This window comes from Schistosoma haematobium, chromosome ZW (genome assembly GCF_000699445.3).
Source record: "Schistosoma haematobium chromosome ZW, whole genome shotgun sequence".
In the NCBI taxonomy this organism is placed as follows: Eukaryota; Metazoa; Platyhelminthes; class Trematoda; order Strigeidida; family Schistosomatidae; genus Schistosoma; species Schistosoma haematobium.
The window spans coordinates 1,384,533-1,409,335 of record NC_067195.1 but is presented as its reverse complement, the minus strand read 5'-3'; the positions used below and the strand labels follow the sequence as shown (position 1 = coordinate 1,409,335).

At 35.2% G+C, this 24,803-nt stretch overlaps 1 protein-coding gene across 1 annotated transcript in view; it reads right to left on the bottom strand.

Moving 5' to 3' along the window:
* Window positions 1-24,803, bottom strand: part of RAB26 (Ras- protein Rab-26) — a 77,270-nt gene that overhangs the window by 33,275 nt on the left and 19,192 nt on the right. The window contains exons 2-4 of the mRNA XM_051210155.1: window positions 14,087-14,197; window positions 9,714-9,822; window positions 8,592-8,644 (exon numbers count right to left, since the gene is read on the bottom strand). Of these exons, the coding sequence (XP_051070122.1) occupies window positions 8,592-8,644; window positions 9,714-9,822; window positions 14,087-14,197 (273 nt within the window). The remainder of the gene's footprint in view (window positions 1-8,591; window positions 8,645-9,713; window positions 9,823-14,086; window positions 14,198-24,803) is intronic.

The window sequence follows — 24,803 nt, the reverse complement described above, 5'->3', positions numbered from 1 at the left end:
TTGTTTACGTTATTCTTAGGGAAAAAAAAGATAAGTAAACAAATTTTTATAGAATGTAAATAAACATAAAGAAAGAGAAGACAAGAGAACAAATGGTAATAATAATAATCCACAGTATGTAGAGTGGATATGAAAGAAATATTGGTTAGAATGATTGTTTTCTGGTTAGCGTTTTTATTTTAGCGTGTTAGATTTCTACAGGATGGGATCACTAAACCCCCGTGGCTCAACTCTCTTTCTTTATCCAAACTTGGGACTGGCATTAGCTCATGAAGGGCTTCAGGCAAGCCTTTATTTGGAATCCTCAAGATCAAAAAAACTTATTACGCCAAGAAATGGAGAAAGAAATGAGAAGAATGAGCAACAGTTGGATAGAACTAGAAAGGAAGGCCCAGGACAGAGTGAATCGGAGGATGCTGGTTAGCGACAGACTGATCTTGAGAGTGTCTACCTAATAATCGGTACCAAATGAGGGTTATAAACCAGTGTGTGAGAAATTAGAATTATGATTTACAATTGATAACTAAGGTTACAAATTAGATTTAGGGTTTTCATCACGAACTGATATCAGATATAATGCCAAAACTCTATTTATCCTAATGAATGAGTGAATTTCGCTCCAAAATTCGAGACCTTTTATCTTACATATGATTGATTCTTCTATAAATTTTAGTCTCGTCAAAACACCTATTTTTATTCAAATTAAATTCAAAGGCGATGATGTCTCAGGGTCAATCAATATTCATTATCATTATATTTTGTGTGTAGGTTGTGATATTGACTGGGTTCCCAGACCGAAGTAGGTGGTTTTCTTAGTGGACCACATCCCGAGCCTTAGACTTAAAGGTCTGACCCAAAAGGCAGTAGAGCAACGTGAGGAGATGCAGTCCCATGGTACCTGGTGACCAACGACTGGTTCATTCGCTATTTGTTCCCTCAGGATCCTGGAGCCCATGTGCACCATCGGCCAGGGTCAATCAATATAAGAATAAAAGCTTTATTGAAAAGAACTTTTCTTGCAGTTAGACTGATTGTCTTGTTCAAAATAATATGTTCTTTAACACAATCAAAGCTCGATAGGTATCCCTTTCATATTATCGCCAACTGTGCATAAAAAATTTATATGTATCTGCCAAAACAGTTACATTGGTAGAACAAAAAGGAGAGCCTACGTTCTATTTAAAGAATATATTCTAAAACGTTTAAGGCTTAACGGATTAAAATCATTCAGCAGTACCATCTCAAGACATCTCCTTGATACAGGATATAAAGTTGATAAACTAAAGTCTTTCAAGGTGATTAATAAACAATCAAACTTCAATCTTTTGAAATTTGCCAAAGCGATAGCGATTAAATATCTAAAACCCGATTTATATGTCCATAAAGAGGCGGTAGCCCCCAAATGCCCTGGTACGGCCGAGAGTGTGGAGAATCTGCTCTCCCACTCAAAATGCTCTCACATGGCCACACGTATACAGCCTCTGCCAGGGAAGTCCTACTCATTGCCTTCTCGTGGCGGGGGTGTTGTTTGCAAAACTGAGAGGACGAAAAGCGAATGTCCGGCGCTTTAACCGAGTTGGTGGATACAGAGAGTCAACCAACGGGAGTTGGAAAACCCTGATTCCAAACCAATGGTGCACATGGGCTCCAGTATCCTCAAAGAACAAATGGCGTATGAAGCGATTGTTGGTCGCCGGCTACCATAGGACTGCATCTCCTTACGATGCTCCTCTGCCTTGTGGGTCAGACCTTTAGGTCAAAGGCTTGAAGTGTGGCCCCCTAAGAAAACCACCTGCTTCGGTTTGGGCACCCGGGCAGTATCACAGCCTTCACACATCGAATGAGATTTGTGTGGCGCATATGTATTTGGTGCCTCCTTGTACCGATATCTATGTGTTAAAATAAATAAATAATAAAGAGGCGGTAATAAATCTTTCTTTGCTATGGTTACATTACATCCCCCTTTTTATTTATTACGTCATTGATTATTCTAACTTTTCCTGAAGTTCATATTACATCATTGTAACTTTTTTCTTCAATTCATAGCTGACTGAATTCAATTCAATATCATTTATGTATATCCAATCACTTCATTACATATTCATCTAACTCTAGGAGTTCTAATCACTCGTTCAATGGTCTGGAACTTTCTCGCCTAAACTTTGTTTATCCGAAACAAAAGCTATTTTTTTATGACCTCATTAACTCTATTGGAATATTCGCTACAACATACAGTATACTTGAATTGTTATTCTAGTTTGAATATGATTCTATATTGATGAAAAATGTAACTTCGTTGTATAAGTAGGTTCGAAGTAAACAAAGAGTATTGGTTTCCTCCAAGTTACAAATAAACTTTGTTGAGAAATACTAAGACAAAAAAACCAAGGTCAACTGGAATATCTTATAAACTATCTCTGATAATGAAGCTGAGTAACACGAGATCGAATCTATCATGGAACATTAGTAGCTTCAAGATTATACGTATCACTTTGTTGATTGCTACCAAAGAGCATGAAGGCTAAGTCATGTAGAGTTTCCTGTTGACTATCATATCAAAATATAATGCACACGATGTTGAGTCAATTAGACTAGTGGTGACATCGCAGTTTGATCAATAGGATTCAATCAACAATAAGCATTAGCCAAACATAATATTGTTCAATATATATGGTCATTATTCAATATAGTTTTAACATTGTGAACTAACTGTTCATAGTAAAGTAATTAAGAGCTATACAAATCCAATAAAGTATTTACTTTACAAATAAACGTTAGATGATTAATATGTTCTTATGATTTCAACTATTAAAATTATTATAATATCCATAAAACTTATTCTGTTATTAATCAATATAAGCGCAATAGTGACGGCCTCCAAGAGGTAGTTCCTGGAGTTCTAGTGAGAAGCAGTGATCAGTGAAGTTCAACCGAGTCTGTTATGAGATAGTAACTCACTGAAGACAATGGTGGATGTGCTGTTCAATTTCGTGAATTAGTTGAAGATATAGACTAACACCGTTGGATACCGGCCAGCTCAATTGTCTAGAGAGTAAGCGTTCGCGCGCAAGACTGATAGGCCCTGGGTTCGAGTCTCACCATGTCGGATCGTGGATTCGCACTGCTAAGGAGTCCCAAAATAGGACGAAGTGGCCGTCCAGTGTTTTCAGTATTTCCATGGTGATCTAGCTTCAATTGAACCATGATCTTAACTACTAAAATTACTACAATATCCACAAATCGCCTTCTGAAATTAGTACTATGACTAAATATAAAGTAGATGAAAGAAGGACAGGAAACTACTGAAATGAAAGTTATTCTAGATAACAAACCATTTGTAAAATCTTGATGACGTTGATACTCTTTTTTGAACTCAATCAGATATAACATCGTTTTATCACTGACCTATTTGTTCAAAGACTAACCTTCTATATAATTGAAATATTCGTCAATTTTGATAGTTACTAATTTCATATTTATTAATTATCTGGTGTTAATGGAACTTTCTTTGATCTAGTTGTAATGTGAAGAAATTAAATTAGTTCAATTAGTAACTACAGTATAATTCGATCAGCACAGTTTTTTTTCCTTCCTTTATATCACTTCTTGTTGTTGCATGCAACAGCATAAGTTGATAATCAATTGCTAGGCAGAGTATTCAAAGAGAAATTCTTTCTGATGAACATTTATAGAAGGAATTCATCCGTGAAACTATGAGATTAGGAGTGATCAAGTATTTCATCCTAAATTTCTATGTCTTATTATGTGAATGTCAATGGATTTAAAGTCAGTCATTAAAAAAGTATCTGATCTAATTGTAACACTAGTTGTCAAATTGAATTGTGACGTGTGTTTTTTTTTCTATTGAAGTTGGATAGTAAGTAGTAGTGAAATTTAAACAGATATATATTATTCTATTTAGAAATTGTTAAATAAATAATTAATCTTTCAGCTGAAGAGGAAATTTAGGGAAAAACTTTAGAAATAGATAAGACATACATTGTGGAAATCATGAAACTACATCATAAGGTAAGATTTAACTTGGAATTCTGAAAGGTAACGGGAAAAAAAGGAAGAACAAGAAGAACACACTATGTCAGGAATCGAAAGTATACATTAAAAGAATGAATAGTAACTGGAAAAGATTGTCTAAGAGAGAGTGGAATAGAGAACGTTAGTGATTGACCTATGCTCCTCGATGAGGGGTTACGGACACGAGTAATTAAGTGATATGATGATTTACTCATTATGAGTTTTGTTCAACACTACTTCCCTTCTAATTCAATGTGATGATCATTCAGTGTAGTATTTGATTGTTTTCCCAGTATGGTACTTTCTTCTGTATAATATACGATATTCTTGTATTCAGTTGACATGAACTATACTCAGTAAGTGATTTGTTATAACTGAGTATGTGATTTAATCGAAATTATTAATCAAAATGGGTGTACAATCAATATATAAATGAGTGTATTTTAGACTATTTTGATTCGTTGTCGTCATAGTGTTTCGGGGCTAATAAATCTTCACTTATACCAATCTTTGATCTCAGCGGAGGAAGAAATCAGGAAGAAGCACTTGAAGTGGATAGGACACACATTGAGGAAAGCACCCGACTGCATCATAAGACAAGCCCTTACATGGAATCCTCAAGGCCAAAAGAAAAGAGGAAGACCAAAGAACACATTACGCTGGGAAATGGAAATAGACATGAGAAAAATGAACAAGAATTGGATGTAATTAGAAAGGAAGGTTCGGAACAGAGTGCGTTGGAGAATACTGGTCGGCGGCCTATGTTCCATTAGGAGTAACAAGTGTATGTAAATAAATAAGTATACTAGTCTTTGTGTTCTTACTTTCGCATCATGGGAATTGCAGAGGTCCCTTATTCCAAGTATAAGTGATCAGAGCTTTTTCCGGCACAGCAATCAGCGACCACCGAATATAACATTAAGTAAATAAATATACATGCCCATTAGTGTTAATGTTCACACTCAAACTCATAGTCATCAATATCTTTCTCTCCCTTTCTATTAATTATTCGAATGAAACTAAAATCATTTATTTGAGTATATATTCTAAAGATTAATTTAATAGCTGAAGTGCTATTTCTGTAAGACTATAATTTATGGATGATTTTTTGAGCAATGCCAGGCTATTCTTGAGAGTCTTCACCTAATGACTACGATTAAATGAGGGTTAGAAATCAATGTAAGAAATTAGATTCAGAATTTTTATCATCAACTGACATAAACTATAATGCTAAAACTCTATTTATCTAAATGAATGAATGAATTTCGCGCCAAAATAAAAAAAAACCATTATCTTAAATCTGATTGGTTCATTCATCAATTCTAGTCTTGCCGCCATGTCTTCATAACTCATTTGACAATTCCACTGTATTATTTATGGAATAGCCCATTTTATAGGGAAAAACAATGAAAGAGAGAGAGAGAGTGGGGGGGTGAGAGTAGGAGACACACACACACAGAGACAAAGAATAAAAAAATATTTTTCTCCATAACGGTTTACACTTTTTGTTCTTTTGCAGAAAAAAAACAACAAAAAAAAAAGAAACTAATTTCAAAGAATAAAACGTGACATTTAACAATTTTAAAAAGTAATAAATTATTTCTTTCGATGTATATGAATAAATTTATAGGTTTTGAAGTGAACTTATCCAAATTGGGACCTTTAATTTCATAAGCTTGGTAACTATATGGATCGATGAGAATGTCTGTGGATTCAATTCTACATGAGGTCGATTTAAATCTTATCGAAGACATCAGGGTGAGACGACCATTGAGAAACGCTAGATTAACCTTGAGATTGTATACTTAATAACTAGGATCAAATGAATATTACAAACCAGAGTGAAGAATCTAAATTATGATTTATAGTTGATGGTTAAGGTTAGAAATCAGATTTCGCACCGAAATCTAAGATTTGTTATCGTATACGTGTTTGGTTCTTCTATAAATTATATTCTTGTCGACATCAGTTTATACAAGAATATAGGTATATTTTTCTGATGACTGGAAACTAAAGTGAAATTGAAGTCAATAAAGTGTCTTTTCAGTGATTGTATTCAATTGCTTAATAATAGATAAATATGAATTGTCACAATTGAAATCAATAACTGATCTTAGCTAGACTAAATTGAAATCTGAAATCAATGATGGCCATTTTGTTCTAGTATGAGACTTATCAAAAATGCGTATGGACAACCATGAAATCGGGAATCGGACACAGAAATTTCAATTTTGTGCGCCAAAGTTTAATCTCTAGACCAGTAAGCTGGCATTCATTGGTGTTAATATCTAAATTCAATCAATTCATTATCTTATTCAACCCTTCAAAGATTCCTTGCAGTGAACAACTATTTCACACCAAACATGTATTGAACTCCACTATTTACGGTTTCTCACTAGTGAGCACATGGTTGTTATTAGTATAAGGAACTTGTGGAGATTATAGTATTTTCATTGTTGAAGTCAAAAAACGTTCTCGCTTGCGTAGTCATGTGCGCACACTGCTGAGAATTCCCACACTGAAACGAGGTTTTCAATGTTGGTTTGGCTATGATCAATCCGTGATTCTGAAGTGCAAAATACTACAACCTCCACAAATTCTCTATACTAATAAATGCATATGTATATATATATATATATATATATATATATATATATATATATATATATATATGTTTGGCAGAAGTGAGATGCTTGGGAAACGTGGACTCAGTCTCATTGGAGTTGTTAAGGAATTCAGTGTGGATTAACTGTTATTCATCTTGTGAAGAAGAAGAAGAACTTACAGTGTCAATCTAACGAATACGTGAACTGAACGATCAAAGTTTCATTAATTTGACCGTAGTTGGATGTCTATATGCTGCTGATGATTAATTAAAGCTGCACAGTTTTTAACTACAATCATTATACTAGGTTATCATTCGTACACATCAAACTTAGTCAATTGTAAATTCTTCTTGTTCCTAGAATGGTCAATCAAGTGAGATTAACATTTGAACGATGTATAAATCATAAAATGTAAAATGATATTTCATAGAAAAGCATGATATCTGAGAATTTCTGGGAAATTTTCGAACAATAAGGTTAGAAATTAACACCGTTGGATGTCGACTCATTGGTCTGATGTTTAAGCGCTCGCGCGCAAGACTGATAGGTCCTGCGTTCGAAACTCGCGGGGAGCGGGATCGTGAATGGGCACTACTGAGGAGTCCCATACTGGGAATTAATATCAGAATAAGGATTTGTGTAGATTGTAATAAGTTTAATAGTTGGATACATGAACTGATCTAAACTAGGTCAATCCCACACACGGGACCCGAACAAACGACCTTCGATCTCGCGCGCGAATACTTAAGCTCCAGACCATTGAGCTCACTACTGACGAATACCATATTAGGATGAAATGACCATCCAATAGTGGTCCAATTTAGATTGACTCATGAATTGAACTGCTACAATTAATACTTATCAGGATTAGTATGTTATTTCATATATAAAAGATGTAAAAAGAACTTCGTAAAGACAAAAAGTGAATACATCAATATCATTGTGATTGATTTTGAAATATGTCACCCAATGTTTCTAAGGATTCATCACGATAATCAACCATACGAAAATTAGGATCTTTTCATCTACCAATATTACTCAATCTAAAAGTCAACAACTTCCTGAACTAATGCTATACTTTGGGTTTGATAGCCCTTAGCTTTGTTCTTAAGTGCTTCAGTGAACATCTCTCTTCGAAATTAGATCAGGGTTAAGGATAAGTAATAAATATCTTAGCCAGTTCAGTAAATGAAGATTTATTTTCTTAACCTAGTTGTCATATATTATAACTTATCTCACAAGCCATCACTCAGTGAACCCAACACATACAGACAAACCTTCTAAGACACCTAAGGCCAAGTAATAGTAACTTACGAATATCCTCAATTGCTGAAGGCCACTTTTCAATTATAAAGTGAGACTGAACGAGCTCATTAGTAGTGTAATTCTTCTTCCACTTAGAATAAGAACCTTTTATCTATTCCGTAAATGACATAATTTGGCAACATCTAACCAAATTCATGCTGAGATTTTGTCGGACATCAACCAACCATCGTTGATTAGATTTCCAATGAAAGTGAATTGGTCGATGAGCTTAACTAATTCACTCCTTATCAGTAGCTAAGACTGTCTTAAAGCGAAATTGTGTACCTTGAAGAAGAATAATATATCCGAAACTCAAAGAAATTAAATGATACTAGATTTTATCAAAGGAATCGGTAGTTAGGAAGATAACGCGATGGTGTTTAAAGCGAACGTTAATGGATTCAAGTCCCTAACCTGAGTGAAGATCAACTCTGAGATGTAGGTACATCCAGCTGACGAGTCCCAAATAAGACGAAACCGGAGTCCTGGATTCTACTGTTAGATTTTGTCAAAGTCTTCACCAAATAAAGTTACTTCATTTAATAAACCTATTGTTATCTACAATTCATTCATCTTATAAACCATTAAATGATTCCTCTCATTAAAACTTTAATAAACTCATTACTATAAATAACAGTAGTGACTTACTTTTATATTACTAAATGAATCCATTTTGCATATATCATATACAAGTAGTACAGCTGAATAATATTGAAAAAATAACAATAAATTAGTTTGTACTACGTGAATGATCATTACTTAGAAGAAAAAGGAGTAAAGATAATGTAATCCGACAAGAGTTTTGTGGAAATTATAGTAATTTAATGTGATTGAATTTATGAGTCAATTGAAGTTAGACCATCAAGAAAATCCTGGAAGCACTGGATGACCGTTTCATTGTAGTATGGAACTCCTCAGCAGTATGCATCAACGATTCCGCCTCGAGAGATTCGAACTCAGAATGAAACGGCTGTCAAGTGCTTCCAGGTTTTCCATGGTAGTAGTCTAGGTTCAATTGACTCATAAATTCAATTATTAAAGTATAATATACCTAATATTTTAGACTTACTTTTCCACTCTGTCAATATCCTATTACTGCGTATTAGAATGTAACCTTCATTGAAGATGATATTTTAAATCCAAAATTTCACTAAATCACCAATACATGTATAGTATCAGAATGGGTTTTGTGGAGAGTTTTAGAAATTTCACAGGTTGAAATCATGAGTCAGTTGAAGCTAGACCACCATTGAAAACCTGGACACTGGACGGCCGTTTCGTCCTGGTATGGGACTCCTCAGCAGTGCGCATCCACGATCCCGCACCACACGGGGCTCGAACTCAGGACCTACTGGCTTCGCGCGCGAGCACAATTATTGATGAATGAAAATGCTGAAAATGGAATCTTTATTGTTCCATTCAGTCGATAAATGAACAACCAACTATTCAAAAGTACTGTCGATGAGACTATACTTTATGGACGACCTTTCAGTGACGCTAGACTGATCTTGATAGTGCCCACTTAATAACCAAGACCGAATGGGGGTTGTAAACCTGTGTGAGGAATTATAATTATCATTTACAGTTGATGGTTAGTGTGTTAGAAATTAGATTCGATGGGTTTTCATTCTGAACTGACATCACTTATAATGCCCAAACTCTATTTATTCAAATGGATGAATGAATTTCGCGCCAAAATTCGAGACTTATCTTCTTATATTTGATTAGTTCATTCACAAATTATAATCTTGACATTAAATTATTACTTACCATTAGTATCACGATAATATGATTTTGTTAAACTACGAAATTTCTCTTGTCCAGCTGTATCCCATATTTGTAAACGAACTAATTGATCATTAGCTTTTACTGTTTTTGTCTATAAAACATAGAAATAAACTATTTAATATAAGTAATAAGAAGATTAGCTTATATTGAGGTTGATTAGTAGCTATTCAATTTTCATATATGAAAAAAAACTTGTAACTAAACGGTACTATACAAGTAATCTATTCAGAATGTATATATGTCCATGGAGATATTTATGATTTATTGATTTTAGCACATAGATATTGGTACAAAGAGGCATCAAGTAGATATGCGCCACACAAATCTCATTTGATATGTGTGAGGGCTGTGATACTACTGCCCGGGTGCCCAAACCGAAGCAGGTGGTTTTCTTAGGGGGTCACTCCTCGAGCCTTCGACCTGAAGGTCTGATCTACAAGGCAGTGGAGCAAAGTCAGGGGAAGCAGTCCTATGATAGCCGGTGATCAACAAATAGTTCATACGCCATTTGTTCTTTTAGGATACTGGAGCCCATGTGCACCATTGGTTTGGAATCAGGGTTTTCCAACTCCCGTTGGTTGACTCTCTGTATCCACCAACTCGGTTAAAGCGCCGGACATTCGCTTTTCGTCTTCTCAATTTCGTAAACAACAGTAATACTGCGGGAAGGTAGTGAGTAGGACTTCCTTGGCAGAGGCTATATACGCGTACCTATGTGAGAGCATTTGGAGAGGGAGAGCTGATTCTCTTCACTCTCGGCCGTACCAGGGCATTTGGGGGCCCGCCTGCCATGGAGATAGATTCAATTCAAACCATAACAAGCTAAAAATGTATTGAATAATGCGATTTTTTTTCGCTTGAAACCACTCCTCTAATATATAAGTGTTACAAATGTTGTTATTGTATAAAACATATGAATGGTACTTAGCACCTATTGCATATAGCAACTGAATACATCCAATTATAGATTTTATGTAAATGTGAAGAATGAAACTATTTTGAGTAACTATGTCTTATCTTCTTCTGTGGTAGACATGTAAAAATCTTCTTGGAATCATTAGTGATGTAAATAAACTGACGTGAAACATGTAATTGCTTTATAAAGAATGATCGGTTATGAGATGACGAGAAACAATGAAAGAGGATGGATGTACCAGACTATCCATCGCATTGGAGAGTTTCTGTTGTTCAGTGATATATTAAATAACATCTGTGTTAGTGCTCCTTGGTTTTCACTGATTAATGGGTGTACAGGATAAAATAATTTCCACAAAACCAAATCATTTAAATTAATTATTCAACTCATTCTGATTCCAAGCACCTCCAGGTTGTATCTCCTCATTTCTGCAGCAATTTGGAAGACTTTTCCTGTCTCTCATATTGTGCGAGCATTACATGTACCTAAATTAATGGTTGCTCTGGTTGTCAGAAGGGACATCAGCCTCGTGACTTCTGAAAGAACTAGGCTTCCACCATGATACGTCATAACTGTTCAAAATAAAAATCTAACTGCCAAGGCAGAGTTTAAATGGTTTGAATTGTTTTTTCTGGTTAGCGCTTTTTTAGCGAGTTAGTTTTCTATAGGATGGGGTCGCTAACCCCATGCCCAGCCCTCCTCCTTTATCCGGGCTTAGGACCAGCAGTAGCCCTAGAGGGGCTCAATTTGAGATAAGTTCGTAAAATTATAATAGCAAGTTATGAGTAGTGGATTTTAGTCGTGTTAGAAATAAAACAGTTATTATGGAAAACCTGGAAGAACTGGACGGCTATTTCGTCCTAGTATGGGACTCCTCAGCAATCGTGGATACGCACTGCTGAGGAGTCCCATAGTAGGACGAAATAGCCGTCCAGTTCTTCCAGGTTTTCCATGGTGGTCTAGCTTCAATTAACTCATGATTTCAACCAATGAAAACAGTTATTACCAATAACAATTAGATAATCTTTAAGTTATGCTGTAAATCATTTGAAGTTAGAATTTTACCACTGAACGCTGACTCAATAATTCTAATATCTAAGTATTCGCTATGTAAGTTGAATTTTAAGGGTTCTGTTAATAAAGAGGTTGTGAATGCCCACCATGAAGGAGTCATATACCAGGATGAAGCATCTGCTTATCGATCTGTAACGTTGTTTCTTGAATTTAATGTTAGTAATTAGTTTTTATAAAAAAATAGAGTTAACTTATCAATATAGATATCCGCTCAAAGAGGATCAATCAAGGGGTGAACCACAAAGTTGAATTCACAAGTTAATCTAATCTAGACTATTATTAAAAAGTTTGAAGCAGTGAATAAATGTTTCGTCTTAGTATGGAACTTCTCAATGCTTCTAAGTTTTCAATAGTTATCGTAACTTCGATGAACTCGTGAATCTAACTTTGAAATTTTATGATTCAATGTCTGGCTGATTTCAATTGGCTTATGCTATAAAAGAAAATTGTAATAATTATGATATCAAAGGATATTTATAGTGTTGGTTACTATATTAAGCCTACACAACTTATTCTCGCTTTTGGATCGGCCAATTTATCGATTCTTCTTGAATCACGTTCTGACCTTGTTAATCTTGACTGAGTGTATATATATATATATGTGTACATCTTACCCTACGTTTACGTACTTTCTCCATTACGCACTATATTGTTTCGTTCTCTTGTCTTCGCTTCCTTCGCTATGTCTCTTTGATTGTATTGTTCCGATCAACGATTGTACAAAATATATATCTTTAAATATCCATTCTCGTATTTTCACGACTAATTTAATTCCGTTATACACTCAGTCAGCAACAACGTAGAACTTCGTACGTACGTACATTAGTTCAAGTTGCCATACCACATTACCATAGAGATACAATTGTCGATTCAAATCCCATAGTGGTAGAGGTAGTAAAAATATAAGCAGTAATCGGAAAGATTATAGTTTGAAGATGTTATTCAAGGAGTATAATACAGTGAAATAAATTTCGAAAGAGAAAAGAATGGACACAAAGAATTCAGAAGATTAGAATTTGGGAGAACACAAAGAGTGGATGCACCTGTGCCACTGAAAACAATTTTAAGCCATGTCATTCAATATCTCTAACCATCGGTTGCTATCATCTCACGGATTCCAACCAGGTAGTCTACAGCTGCCAACATGGCTCAATCCACATGTCAGTGGCTAATGCGATTTTAGTCGATGATAATGTACAAGCATTGGCAACATATATATTGTCATAGTAACCATTCATATAATCAAACTAGAATTAGATACCGGGTCAACAATTTGGAGAAAAAAAATATATATATATATGATTTCACATGTGTGTTGTATTGATAGGATAAACAATTATAAATTAACATGTAACAATCAATGTGACAGTTTAATGGACTATCATTTTCTACTGTTTACTGACTTCTTTTTATGATGGTGATGATGAGATTTCTATGAATTTCGCCTAGTTTGCCTGTTCGTTTGTTTTTTTTTTGCAGAAGGGGGGGGATGGTGGTGGAGAAGGGTTGTATTTACTCAATTGAGAGTTTATTATGATCAGATTAAATGATGATACATTGATCAACTGGTTATGTTTATTCTCATGAGATTATGTTGCTCAATATAAGTCTGTTATAAATTGAAATTGATTATTACTTCTATATAGTACAATGTATGCATACAGCATTAAATGTAATTGTATCTAGATAATAATAATGTCAAGGCAGTCCTAATGTATGAGGTGGAAACAGTTGTCTACGCGAAATATTTCGGATCCATTGGTCAGACATTATTAGCAACAACCTACTGTAGGAGAGAACAAACCAGATTCCAATAGAGGAAGTAATTAGGAAGAAGCACTGGAAGTGGATAGAACATACATTGAGGAAAACAGTCAACTGTGTCACAAGTGAAGCTCTCATTTGAAATTCTCAAAAGCAAAGAAGGAGAGGAAGACCAAAGAATATATGACGTCGAGAAATGGAGACAGACATGAAAAGAATGAACAACAGTTGAATAGAACTAAAAAGAAAGGCCCAGGATAGAGTGGGTTATAGAATGTTCGATTGGGAGTAACATGAGTAAACAAGTAAGTAAGTAATAATGATAAATGTTTATGAAAGCACAAGTTTATTAATAATTGTATGTTCATTATGGACTTTCGTTGTGGGCGAAGAGAAGGAGAGTTTTTGAAGTTCTACTTTACAGTTATGAATATTGATGGAGTCAATTACGACACTCATGACATTTTATGACAATCATTGAATATTAAGTACTTGATTAAAAAAAACTAGAAGAGCTCATAATGTTAATTTACTTCTTTAACACATATAGACCCATTTTAAAACAGTAATCATGACAATAAAATAAATTGAACTTCTTTACCTTATAATCAATTCCAACAGTTGAAATATAACTACCTTTTATGAATATACCATCTTTAAAACGGATTAATAATGAAGTTTTGCCAACACATGAATCACCGATAAGAAGTAACTAAAATGTCAACAAAATAATGGAAAGAAAAAACAAACAAAGAATATAATTGTTTGGATCAAAGTTAGTCAATTATCAAATCAAACTCACTTGGTATTATTGTTTACTTGGATCTTACTATTGAGGTTTAACACTACAATTAATCAATCTCTTATTTGTATGTGTGTATCCTGTGCGGACTGCCTCGATATTGTCGTTAATCACAAGCTTTATAAGCAAAGATGGATATTAACTAGTAGGGGAATCCAGAAAGTAATGTACTTGCATCTCAGAGTTGATGTTCATTACGAGATTCGAACTCAATACTGTTCGTTTCAAACGCCATTGCATTATCCACTTGACGAATGAGTCCTCATAGCTACTCACTTGTGGCATTGTGGTGAAGTTTAAATTCACTTGGTATTATTTACTCATATCTTTCCATTGTCATTTGTTAGCATATGGGCATCCTGTGGGGACTGCCTCAATATTACCTTAAGTCACAAGCTGACGAGTCGCAAATAAGACGATACGAGCATCCTGGATTCCACTGCTATCCACTATCCATCATTGTTTTTAACCGACATTTTAAATTAAGATTTTCATAGATTAACTACGCCATCTAGGATACATAATCTTTAAAATATGTGAATATTATAACAAGTTTTCTATTTATTTCAAGTTTGTTTTAATCAACTAATTCTGTTTATAAACTGGATTATTTGATTATCTGCTTTTGTCATCAAAACAAATATTATCATTCATCTGTGAATATGAATTTATGTTACTATGGGAAATACAAAAAAAAATACAAAGTGCTGAATGATACTCTTCTGTTCTGTTTATATTTCCATGGCTTTCCATTAGTAAACCCAAATGATGTCTGTTCATGAGAAAGATCACATACAAATCAAATTAATATTCATCAAACAAACCACCTCAAATAAAGAATATTGTGTTTGCTTAATGATAAGCACGAAATTCCTTCGTGGCAGTAGTAGGAGTAGTAGTAACAGTAGCATTAGGAGTCACAAATCGATCAAATAGAAAACGGTCAAACTGTTTTACTGATTAAACTTCCTCTATGGTACCTGAAGTTCCTGAGTCAAACCCTTGACAGATTTGTTGCATAAGTATTGACCAAGAGTTATATACTAGAATGAATAACTGTCCAGTACTTCATGACTTTCAATAATACCTCAAATTGGATCGATATTTGACTAAAACAACCGGCGAGACTATAATTTATAAACGAACCAATCAGATGTAAGATAATAATGGCACGAAATTCACTTATCCATTTAGATAAATAGAGTTTTGGCATTATAGCTTATGTCAGTTCGGGATGAAAACCCCCCAAATCTAATTGCTAACCTCTTCAATAAGATTTGGGATGAGGAACAAGTACCAAAAGACTGGAAAGAAGGACTTCTGGTCAAAATACCGAAGAAAGGCGATCTCAGCAACTGTGATAACTACAGGGGCATCACTCTTCTCTCAATACCGGGAAAAGTCTTCAACAGGGTATTCTTAAACAGGATGAAGGACTGCGTAGACGCCCGACTTCCTGACCAACAGGCAGGAATCCGTAAGGATAGATCGTGTACAGACCAAATCGCAACTCTACGGATCATTGTGGAACAATCAATTGAATGGAATTCATCACTCTACATCAACTTCATTGACTACGAAACGGCATTTGATAGCGTGGACAGAACAACACTATGGAAACTTCTTCGACACTACGGTGTGCCTCAGAAAATAGTCAATACCATACAAAATTCCTATGATGGATTAAACTGCAAAATTGTGCATGGAGGACAGTTGACAAACTCGTTCGAGGTAAAGACCGGTGTCAGGTAAGGTTGCTTACTCTCACCATTCCTCTTTCTCCTGGTGATCGACCGGATCATGAAGACATCAACGTCTGAAGGGAAGCACGGGATACAATCGACATCTAGGATGCAGTTGGACGATCTGGACTTCGCAGATGATCTGGCTTTTCTATCCCTAGCGCAACAACAGATGCAGGAGAAGACGACCAGTGTAACAGCAGCCTCAGCAGCAGTAGGTCTCAATATACACAAAGGGAAAAGCAGGATTCTCCGATACAACACAGAATGCACAAATCCAATCACAATTGACGGAGAAGATTTGGAAGATGTAAAAACCTTTACATATTTGGGCAGCATCATTGATGAACAGGGTGGATCTGATGCAGATGTGAAGGCGCGGATCGGCAAAGCAAGAGCAGCATATTTACAACTGAGAAACATCTGAAACTCAAAGCAACTGTCAACCAACATCAAGGTCAGGATTTTCAATACAAATGTCAAGACAGTTCTACTGTATGGGGCAGAAACCTGGAGAACTACAAAAGCCATCATCCAGAAAATACAGGTGTTTATCAACAATTGTCTACGCAAAATACTTCATATCCATTGGCCGGACACTATTAGCAACAACGTACTGTGGGAGAGAAAAAACCAGATCCCAGCGGAGGAAGAAATCAGGAAGAAGCGATGGAAGTGGATAGGACACACATTGAGGAAAGCACCCAACTGCGTCACAAGACAAGCCCTCACATGGAATCCTGAAGGTCAAAGGAAAAGAGGAAGACCAAAGAACACATTACTCCGAGAAATGGAAATAGACATGAGAAAAATGAACAAGAATTGGATGGAACTAGAAAAGAAGGCGGAGGAGAGAGTGGGTTGGAGAATGCTGGTCAGCGGCCTATGCTCCATTGGGAGTAACAGGCGTAAGTAAGTAAGTAAGTAACCTGAATCATCAACTGTAAATCATAATATTAATTCCTCACACACTGGTTTATAACCCTCATTCAATCTTAGTTATATTAGATGGACACTTTCAAAGTGATTTTAACCTCTCTCTCAAATGTCGCTCATAAATTATAATCTTATTAAATAACCTACAAATTGAATGAATCTCTAGAAAATCTCTTTTCGAAAAAAAAACAAACTAAACTACTGATAATTCAGAGTAATTTATAACTTGACCTATATTGTTTGTATATATGCATATATATAACTCAGTTTAGTCACTAATAATAAAGTATTAAAGGATATTAATTATCATTTCAACTTGTCAAATTCAATCAACATTCACCTAAAAAAAATGAAAAAAAAATTGAAAACGAAAACAAACAAACTACTTAATTGAAGAAAATTTTTTTTAATTTTGTTGTTGTTGTTGTATTAAGTCAGTTGAAGCTAGAAACATGTGCTCACAAGTGACTAGTGTTGAGTCGGCTTTTGGAGAACTTCAACGGAGCCTCCAGAGGCCCAAAAGGAGCCGAAGAGTCCTAGCATGATGGAGCATTCTAGAATTCCAACGTGGCGTGTTACTATTGGTCGGTAGCATATTCTGTCGTTAACGGATTGGCCGAAATATGATGTTGATTTAACAAACTCTAACATCTATAAATACCCATGATTTTCTGTACAAGAACGAACCTTGGAATAAAGTGTTTCTCTCATACCTTGCGTCTTCTCTCTGGTGTTCAGGTTGCTGTGTAGTTCTGGCTTGTGGGTTGCCAGAATAGCTTAGGAAACGAATATAGCGTTCAATCGACAAGACTTATCAACTAGCTTCAAGAAGTATAACCTGGAGTTCCATTGAGAAGTAGTGATCAGTGGACTTCAACCAGGTCTGTTGCGAGATAGTAACTCATTGAAGGCAATGGTGGGCGTGTCGCTCAATTTTGTGGATTAGTTGAAGTTAGACATTAACACCGTTGGATGCCGGCCGGCTCAGTGTTCTAGTGGTTAACTGCTCGCGCGCGAGACTGGTAGATCCTGGGTTCGAATCTCGCAGGTGGCGAGGTCGTTGATGAGAACTGCTGAGGAGTCCAACAGTAGGACGCAAAGGCTATCAAGTGCTTCCAGGTGACCCATATTGGTCTAGCTTCAACTGACCCATGATCTTAACCATTGAAATTTCTATAATATCCACTAAACACATCTTATATTTTATTATTAAAGAATATGCTTTTCTTCTAGTCAATCTATCATTCATCTAATAAATTATTGAATTGAGATTCAGTGTAACTTGAAAATAATAAGCTAAATGGTAAGGAGTAGTTATTTTCTCATAGACAGGGAATTTATGTGAACACTGCCTTCTCGCGGCGAGGAAGTTAATGGACACAGAGAGTTTATCTAAGGGATTTGGAAAACATTGATTCCAAATCAATGGTGCACATAGGCTCCAGTATTCTGAAGGAAAAAATGGCGTATGAACCAATTATTTGTCACTGGTTATCATTGCTTTGTGGATCAGACATTTAGGTTGAATGTTCCGGGTGTGGCCCCCCTAAAAGAACTACCTGCTTCACTTTGGTCACCTGGGAAGTATCACAACCATCAAACAAATCGAATGATTTATGCAGCGCATATCTATTTGGTGCCTCCTTGTACCAATGTTTATGTGTTTAAATAATAACAATAATAATACTTAGTTTAATCAAAGTTTTACGTTTACAATTTTCAGTGTGTATAAAAGTTACCTTACTTTAAAATATCACGAAAGTTCTAATAATACATTTACATCATAACTCGGTTATCATTTATCGTTTGAAACAGCCCTTAGATGTCCTGAGAATATTATCAGTATTTCAAATCTTACTGGAATCATACGTACAATCAAGTTTTCTAAATTCAGTTTATCAGTTATAGGAATGAATGTATTATAAGTAATAAACAAAGATTTATATCATGTATATTATTACTGAAATTACACGTTCCTACAGATTCTCAATTATATTATTTGATAGTGAAAAATCGTTAGTCAGTCAGTAACAACGTAGAACTTCTTACGTATGTACATCAGTTAGAGTTGTCATACCACATTAACACAGAGACACGATTGTCAATTCAAATACCATGATGATAGAGGTAGTAAGAGTATAAGCAGTAATCGGAAAGATTAGGGTTTGAAGATGTTATTCAATGAGTATAATCCAGTGAAAGGAATTTGGAAAGAGAAGATTAGAATTTGGGAGAACATAAAGAGTGGATGAACCTGCGCCATTGCAAACGGTTTTGAGCCATGTCATTCAGGGTCGCTAACCATCGGTTGCTATCATCTCTCGATCCCCAACCAGGTAGTCAACACCTATCAACATGGCTCAATCGACTTGTCAGTGACTTTATGGATTTGTGTCATGTTTTGATATGGTCGCTCCTAGCTTCCTTCCAATCTACTCCTATACCATTGAACATCGCAAGTCGGGGCAATCGGTGGTTGGGCATACGTAACACGTGTCCCACCCATCTCAACTGATGAAGTTTCACTACTTCATCAATTGATTAATAATATCAATGAATTTGATATCTCAATCATGAACTGATGACACTTAAAATACCATAGAAAACTAGGTAGTACCTAATTGCTATTATATCCAATTATAAGACTGCTTAAAAATAAACATACCTATGATCTCAGTAAAGGATCGAACACAGGAATGAATTGTTCTTAGACATCTCAATCACAATTCACTTAGTTATATTGTTATTAACACGTCGTACCAACAACAAAAAAACTCATTATTTTCATGAAAGTATAAATAAAATCGATAACTTTTAATGAAATCCTAAACGTTTCATCACTATTCTAAACAACATCATCAGCATAAAACATCTAGTTCAATGAATAAAACTTTATCAAACTCATTCATTTATTCTATAAATCATTTCTATTATCCCAAAATCAATAACTACTTAAGACATTTCAATAGTTCACCACCACATTATGAATTGAACCCTCTCCCCCCTCAAAATATGCTTAGTAACAATAATAATAATAATATTAATTTTAAATATAGTTTATACAATAGTTCATATCCTGAACTACTATGAGCTATTATGATAGAGTCATCTAGTTTAGTACTTGTTTCGTTGTTGCTGCTAATGTTGTTATCTATTTTATTCATTAATCAACATTCATATTGAGAATACTAATGTTAAAACTCTATTCCATATATATAGGTAGATAGACAGATATATCGATAATCGTGTGTATAGTTAAGCCAATTTATTTTCTTGAAATTATATATCATCTTAACAATTGACTACTACTGGTTTAATTATTTTGAACATATAGATATAAGTATATGTATATTTATTCATTTATTGCATGCGAAACTTTGCCTGTAGCTCTATTAGAATTATTGCCGGTTCCAAGCCTGGGTAAAGAAGGAGGGTTGGACATAGGGTTAACAATCCCATCTCATAGAAAACTAACTCACTAAAAAGAACGCTAGCCAGAAAAAATAAAATAAATTGCATGAGAATATAGATAAAGAAGTTAACAAAACAAAAAGGGAAAGAAATGAGGTAATATGTATTTCGATTTTTTGAAAACAGGGAAATATGAATGAATGTTTGTGAATGATGTAAAACTAAATAAACATATAACAGTGTTAATGTTTAACTTGAATCAATCCATGAAATTGCCCAACTATCTTCCATTGTCTGATGTAGATATTTGTCTCTATCTGACATGGATTAACTCCGGAAACCCTGGACCCGGGTTTCGTGCTACTTGACACTTGTCATCAGCAAGGTGTACCTGTAATCTTGAGGGAACTGGTGCTCCCTGGCGGATTCGATCACGTGTCACCCAGCTTCACAGTCACAGACGTTACCACTGAGCTATTCGAGCCGCGACCGACCTCTTGTAGGACTGAGATGTAATCACAATTGATTGATCATTGGGTTTCCTGTCGACTACCTCCAACCACCATCTAAATCTCAATATATAGTGCACGCAGTGTCGAGTCACCTAGACTGGTGGCCACATTGCAACATGGTCGATAGCATTCGATCTGCACTAATAAGGACTAGACACGCATGACATTGATCACCACCCAATGATCAATTAATTGTGATGGATTAACTCCACTGGTCATGGCTTTTCATTAGAACTCTAAGAAGTCTCTATAGAAGCTAGTCACTAGTGAGTACATGGTAATGATCAGTATGAGTTTGTGGAGATTGTTAAATGGGACTAATCCGTGTCAAGTAGAGATAGGTATCTACATAAACGTTCACAAACAAGACCGAATGTCCTGTGTTCGAATCCCGAGTGTAGGATCGTGGGTGCGCACTGTTGAGAAGTCCCATATTAGAACGAAACGTCCATTCAGTGAATCCAGCTTATCAATGATGGTCTTACATTCATCATTTCATGATCTCAATCAAGAACTTAATAATCTTTACAACCCTAAATTGAAAACATATAGCAGTAGATTGAATAAAAGACAGAGTATGTGTGTATAGTGAATATATACTGAAACAAAACTCCGCCAAAAAAACATCAGTTTGCATAATATAGATAAAATTTAATTCCCCATCACAGCTGATCAGTCTTTCTTTTAAAAACATATCTACCTTCTGAACAGATAACGTCAATATTGTCTCTTTAAATCACCTGGATTTTAAAGTAGTAGTTTGCATCTCATGATGTCAACAACGTGAAGAGTAGACCGCTCATATCTTCTATTAAAATCATATTGATTTTAGTGAATTACTTTTAGCCTATCAATATATATTAATATGTTCGAATCCCGCGAGTGGGATCGTGGATGCGCACTTCTGAGGAGTCCCACAATAGGACGAAACGGCCGTCCATTGCTTCCAGGTTTTCAGTGGTAGTCTAACATCAATCGGTTCATGATTTCAATCAAAAATATATTAATATTGTGACTTCAGACGATACATTATGTAATCATATTTAACACGTAATCAACATGAAATCATCACTATTTTCAAATATTATTATTTGATCATGACTTTTATAAATCTATAACCCTGTCATCATAGTGACTGGTGTAATACAATATTGATAGATGTTTTATAGTTCTACCAATAGAAAGTTATATTTTGAGTAGTTTTCAAGATTTTCTGTTTTAAGGATTGAAAACAGTCATGTAATTGATTGAAATTATATGATACATTACAGTTGATGTATATTTTATTTAACGTACTTCGGATACAATCGGCAGGATGATTTATTTGATGTCATTTATACTAGTAGAAACTCATCAGTGAATCAGCTGTGAAGTCATTTGAGTTATTAATAACACTGTAATTTGATTGATGGAATTCGATCATCATTCAAAAGTTGAAATAAATATGACAATATAAGCAAACATGGATAGTGTCTAGTAGTGGAATCCGATTTGAGACTCGTTAGTTGGACATGCCTACATCACAGAGTTAATGTTCACTCTAGGACTTGAACTAAGTACCATTTTGCTTCAAACACCACCTCACTATCCACTCAACTACTGGGTTCGAATCCGAGAGTGAACATCAACTCTGAGATGCAGATACATCCAGCTGACAAGTTCCAAATAGGACGAAACACGCTAAGATATTTACAATGAATTAATTACAACGTAATAAACAGTGATCGGTTTACATGGATCTGTTAGTGTTTATCAAATTCTATCGATCAGTTTGTAAGTATTGAACAGCGCATGTAAGTAATTTTCACATTTTATAGTTACTATTCACACCTTATATACTTATGATGTATATGTTGGGGTGACTCAGAAAATTTCTCGAAAAGGTCAAGCAAGGATCTGAAAAACACTAAGAAGCTGGTGGGGAAGATTTGTAGCTCAGATGGATGATTTTGGTGGAGTTTTGTTCTCTGAGCCGGATGGTTTGGTCGTGGAGCTTTCATCGTTCTCAGAGAACAAAACTCCACCAAAAACACTAAGAAGCGTTTCATCGAATCAGCGTTCACTTGAAGTTTTAACCAGAAATATCAATGGGGCAAAACGTCATATGTAGAGGTTCTGATTGGTTGGCTGCTACACTGCTACTATGTTTAGTAGCATTCTAGAATCTTCTAGCAACCCAAGAAGGACATTTAAAATTTTATAAAAACCCTATATTTTCTGTATTGAAATGAACCTTGGGAGTAAAGTACTTCTCGCATACTTTGTGTTTTCTCTCTCTTTGTTCAGGTCGCTGTATAGTTTTAGCTTATGGGTTAAAGAATAGTTTAGGAAACGAATATAGCGTTCACAATTAGCAAGACTTATTAGTATGTATAGTTTTGCCTTTAGTATTTACAAAGGAAATATGAGTAAATTTATTATATAAGCAATTGGATCATCAAATTATCAACAACAACAAAAAGACAAACAAGAAAGATAAGTAGATACGAAAAAAAAAGAAAAATGGAATAGAGAAAATTAAAAAAATAAAAGTTTCAAAATTGGAATTTCTCAAATTTCATGAAATTCAAGCTTATCATAATGACAATAACAATCATAATGGTTATATCCTAATGACAGTAATGAATGGTAATTGTTGGGATCCATTTATAGACGAGTATTTTACATATATTTGTATTGTATAATTGTTAAGTAGCTAAACTATGTATATTCCTGTTCCTCTTATCATAAGCTATTTTTTAAGTAAAGATGGGTAGTGGTTAGCAGTACAATCCAGTTTGATGCTCTCTTCATCCTATTTGGGACACGTCATGCGATAACGTTTGAAGTGAATGGTACTTAATTTGAGTGTCATAGTGAACATCAACACTGATATGCAGGCATGTCCAGCTGACGAGTCCTAAATAGGATGAAACGCGCGTCCAGGATTCTACTGCTGGCCACTATTCATTTTGCTTAATAAATCCAGTATGTTTGGATTAGGCAGGAAGCAGGACCGATAACAACTTCAGACTGCTCGTCATTGGTCCGGTCGATAAGTCACTGTTCTCTAAATGGCAGTATCATTACGTCATATATTAATAGGGCACAAGGTCAGAAGTTATAATAATAATAATAATGATTCAAAGATAAAAATAGATCTGGATTAGGCGGGTAATAAGTCTAGAAAGCAATATATTATATCCAATTATTTACAACAAATAAAATTTATATTATTAAAGGAGGCTATAGTCAGAAAAATGAATAAACTGATTATTCGAAAGATAATGAAGGACTACAATAATAATTAAATGAATAAATACGTATCCTTCGTTTATCATATCCTTTTAATTGAGAGATTTATAACTATTATCTACTTACAGACGACGACAACAACAGGGGAAGAAGGTTTGGGATAAGTATGTCAATAATTACAACGCGCCCACAGATGCCCTGGTACGACCGAGAGTGGGAAGAGTCCACTCTCCCTCGCGAAATGCTCTCACAAGGACACGTGTATAGAGCATCTGCCACGGAAGTCCTACTCACAAACTTCTCGTGGCATCACTGTTGTTTACGAAAATGAGAGGACGAAAAGCTAATGCCTGGCGCTTTAACCGAACCCCAAACCAAAGGTGCACATAGGCTCCAGTAACCCGAGGGAACGAATGGTGTATGAAACAATCGTTGGTCACCGGCTACCATGGGACTGCATCTCCTCACGGTGCTCCACTGCCTTGTGGGTCAGACCTTTAGGTCAAAGGCTAGGAGTGTGGCTCCCTAAGAAAACTACCTGCTTCGGTTTGGGCACCCGGTCAGTAGTATCACGGCCCTCACACATATCAAATGAGATTTGTGTGGCGCATATGTATTTGATGCCTCCTTGTACCAATATCTATGTGTTAAAATAAAATAAATTGTAACGCTATAATGAAT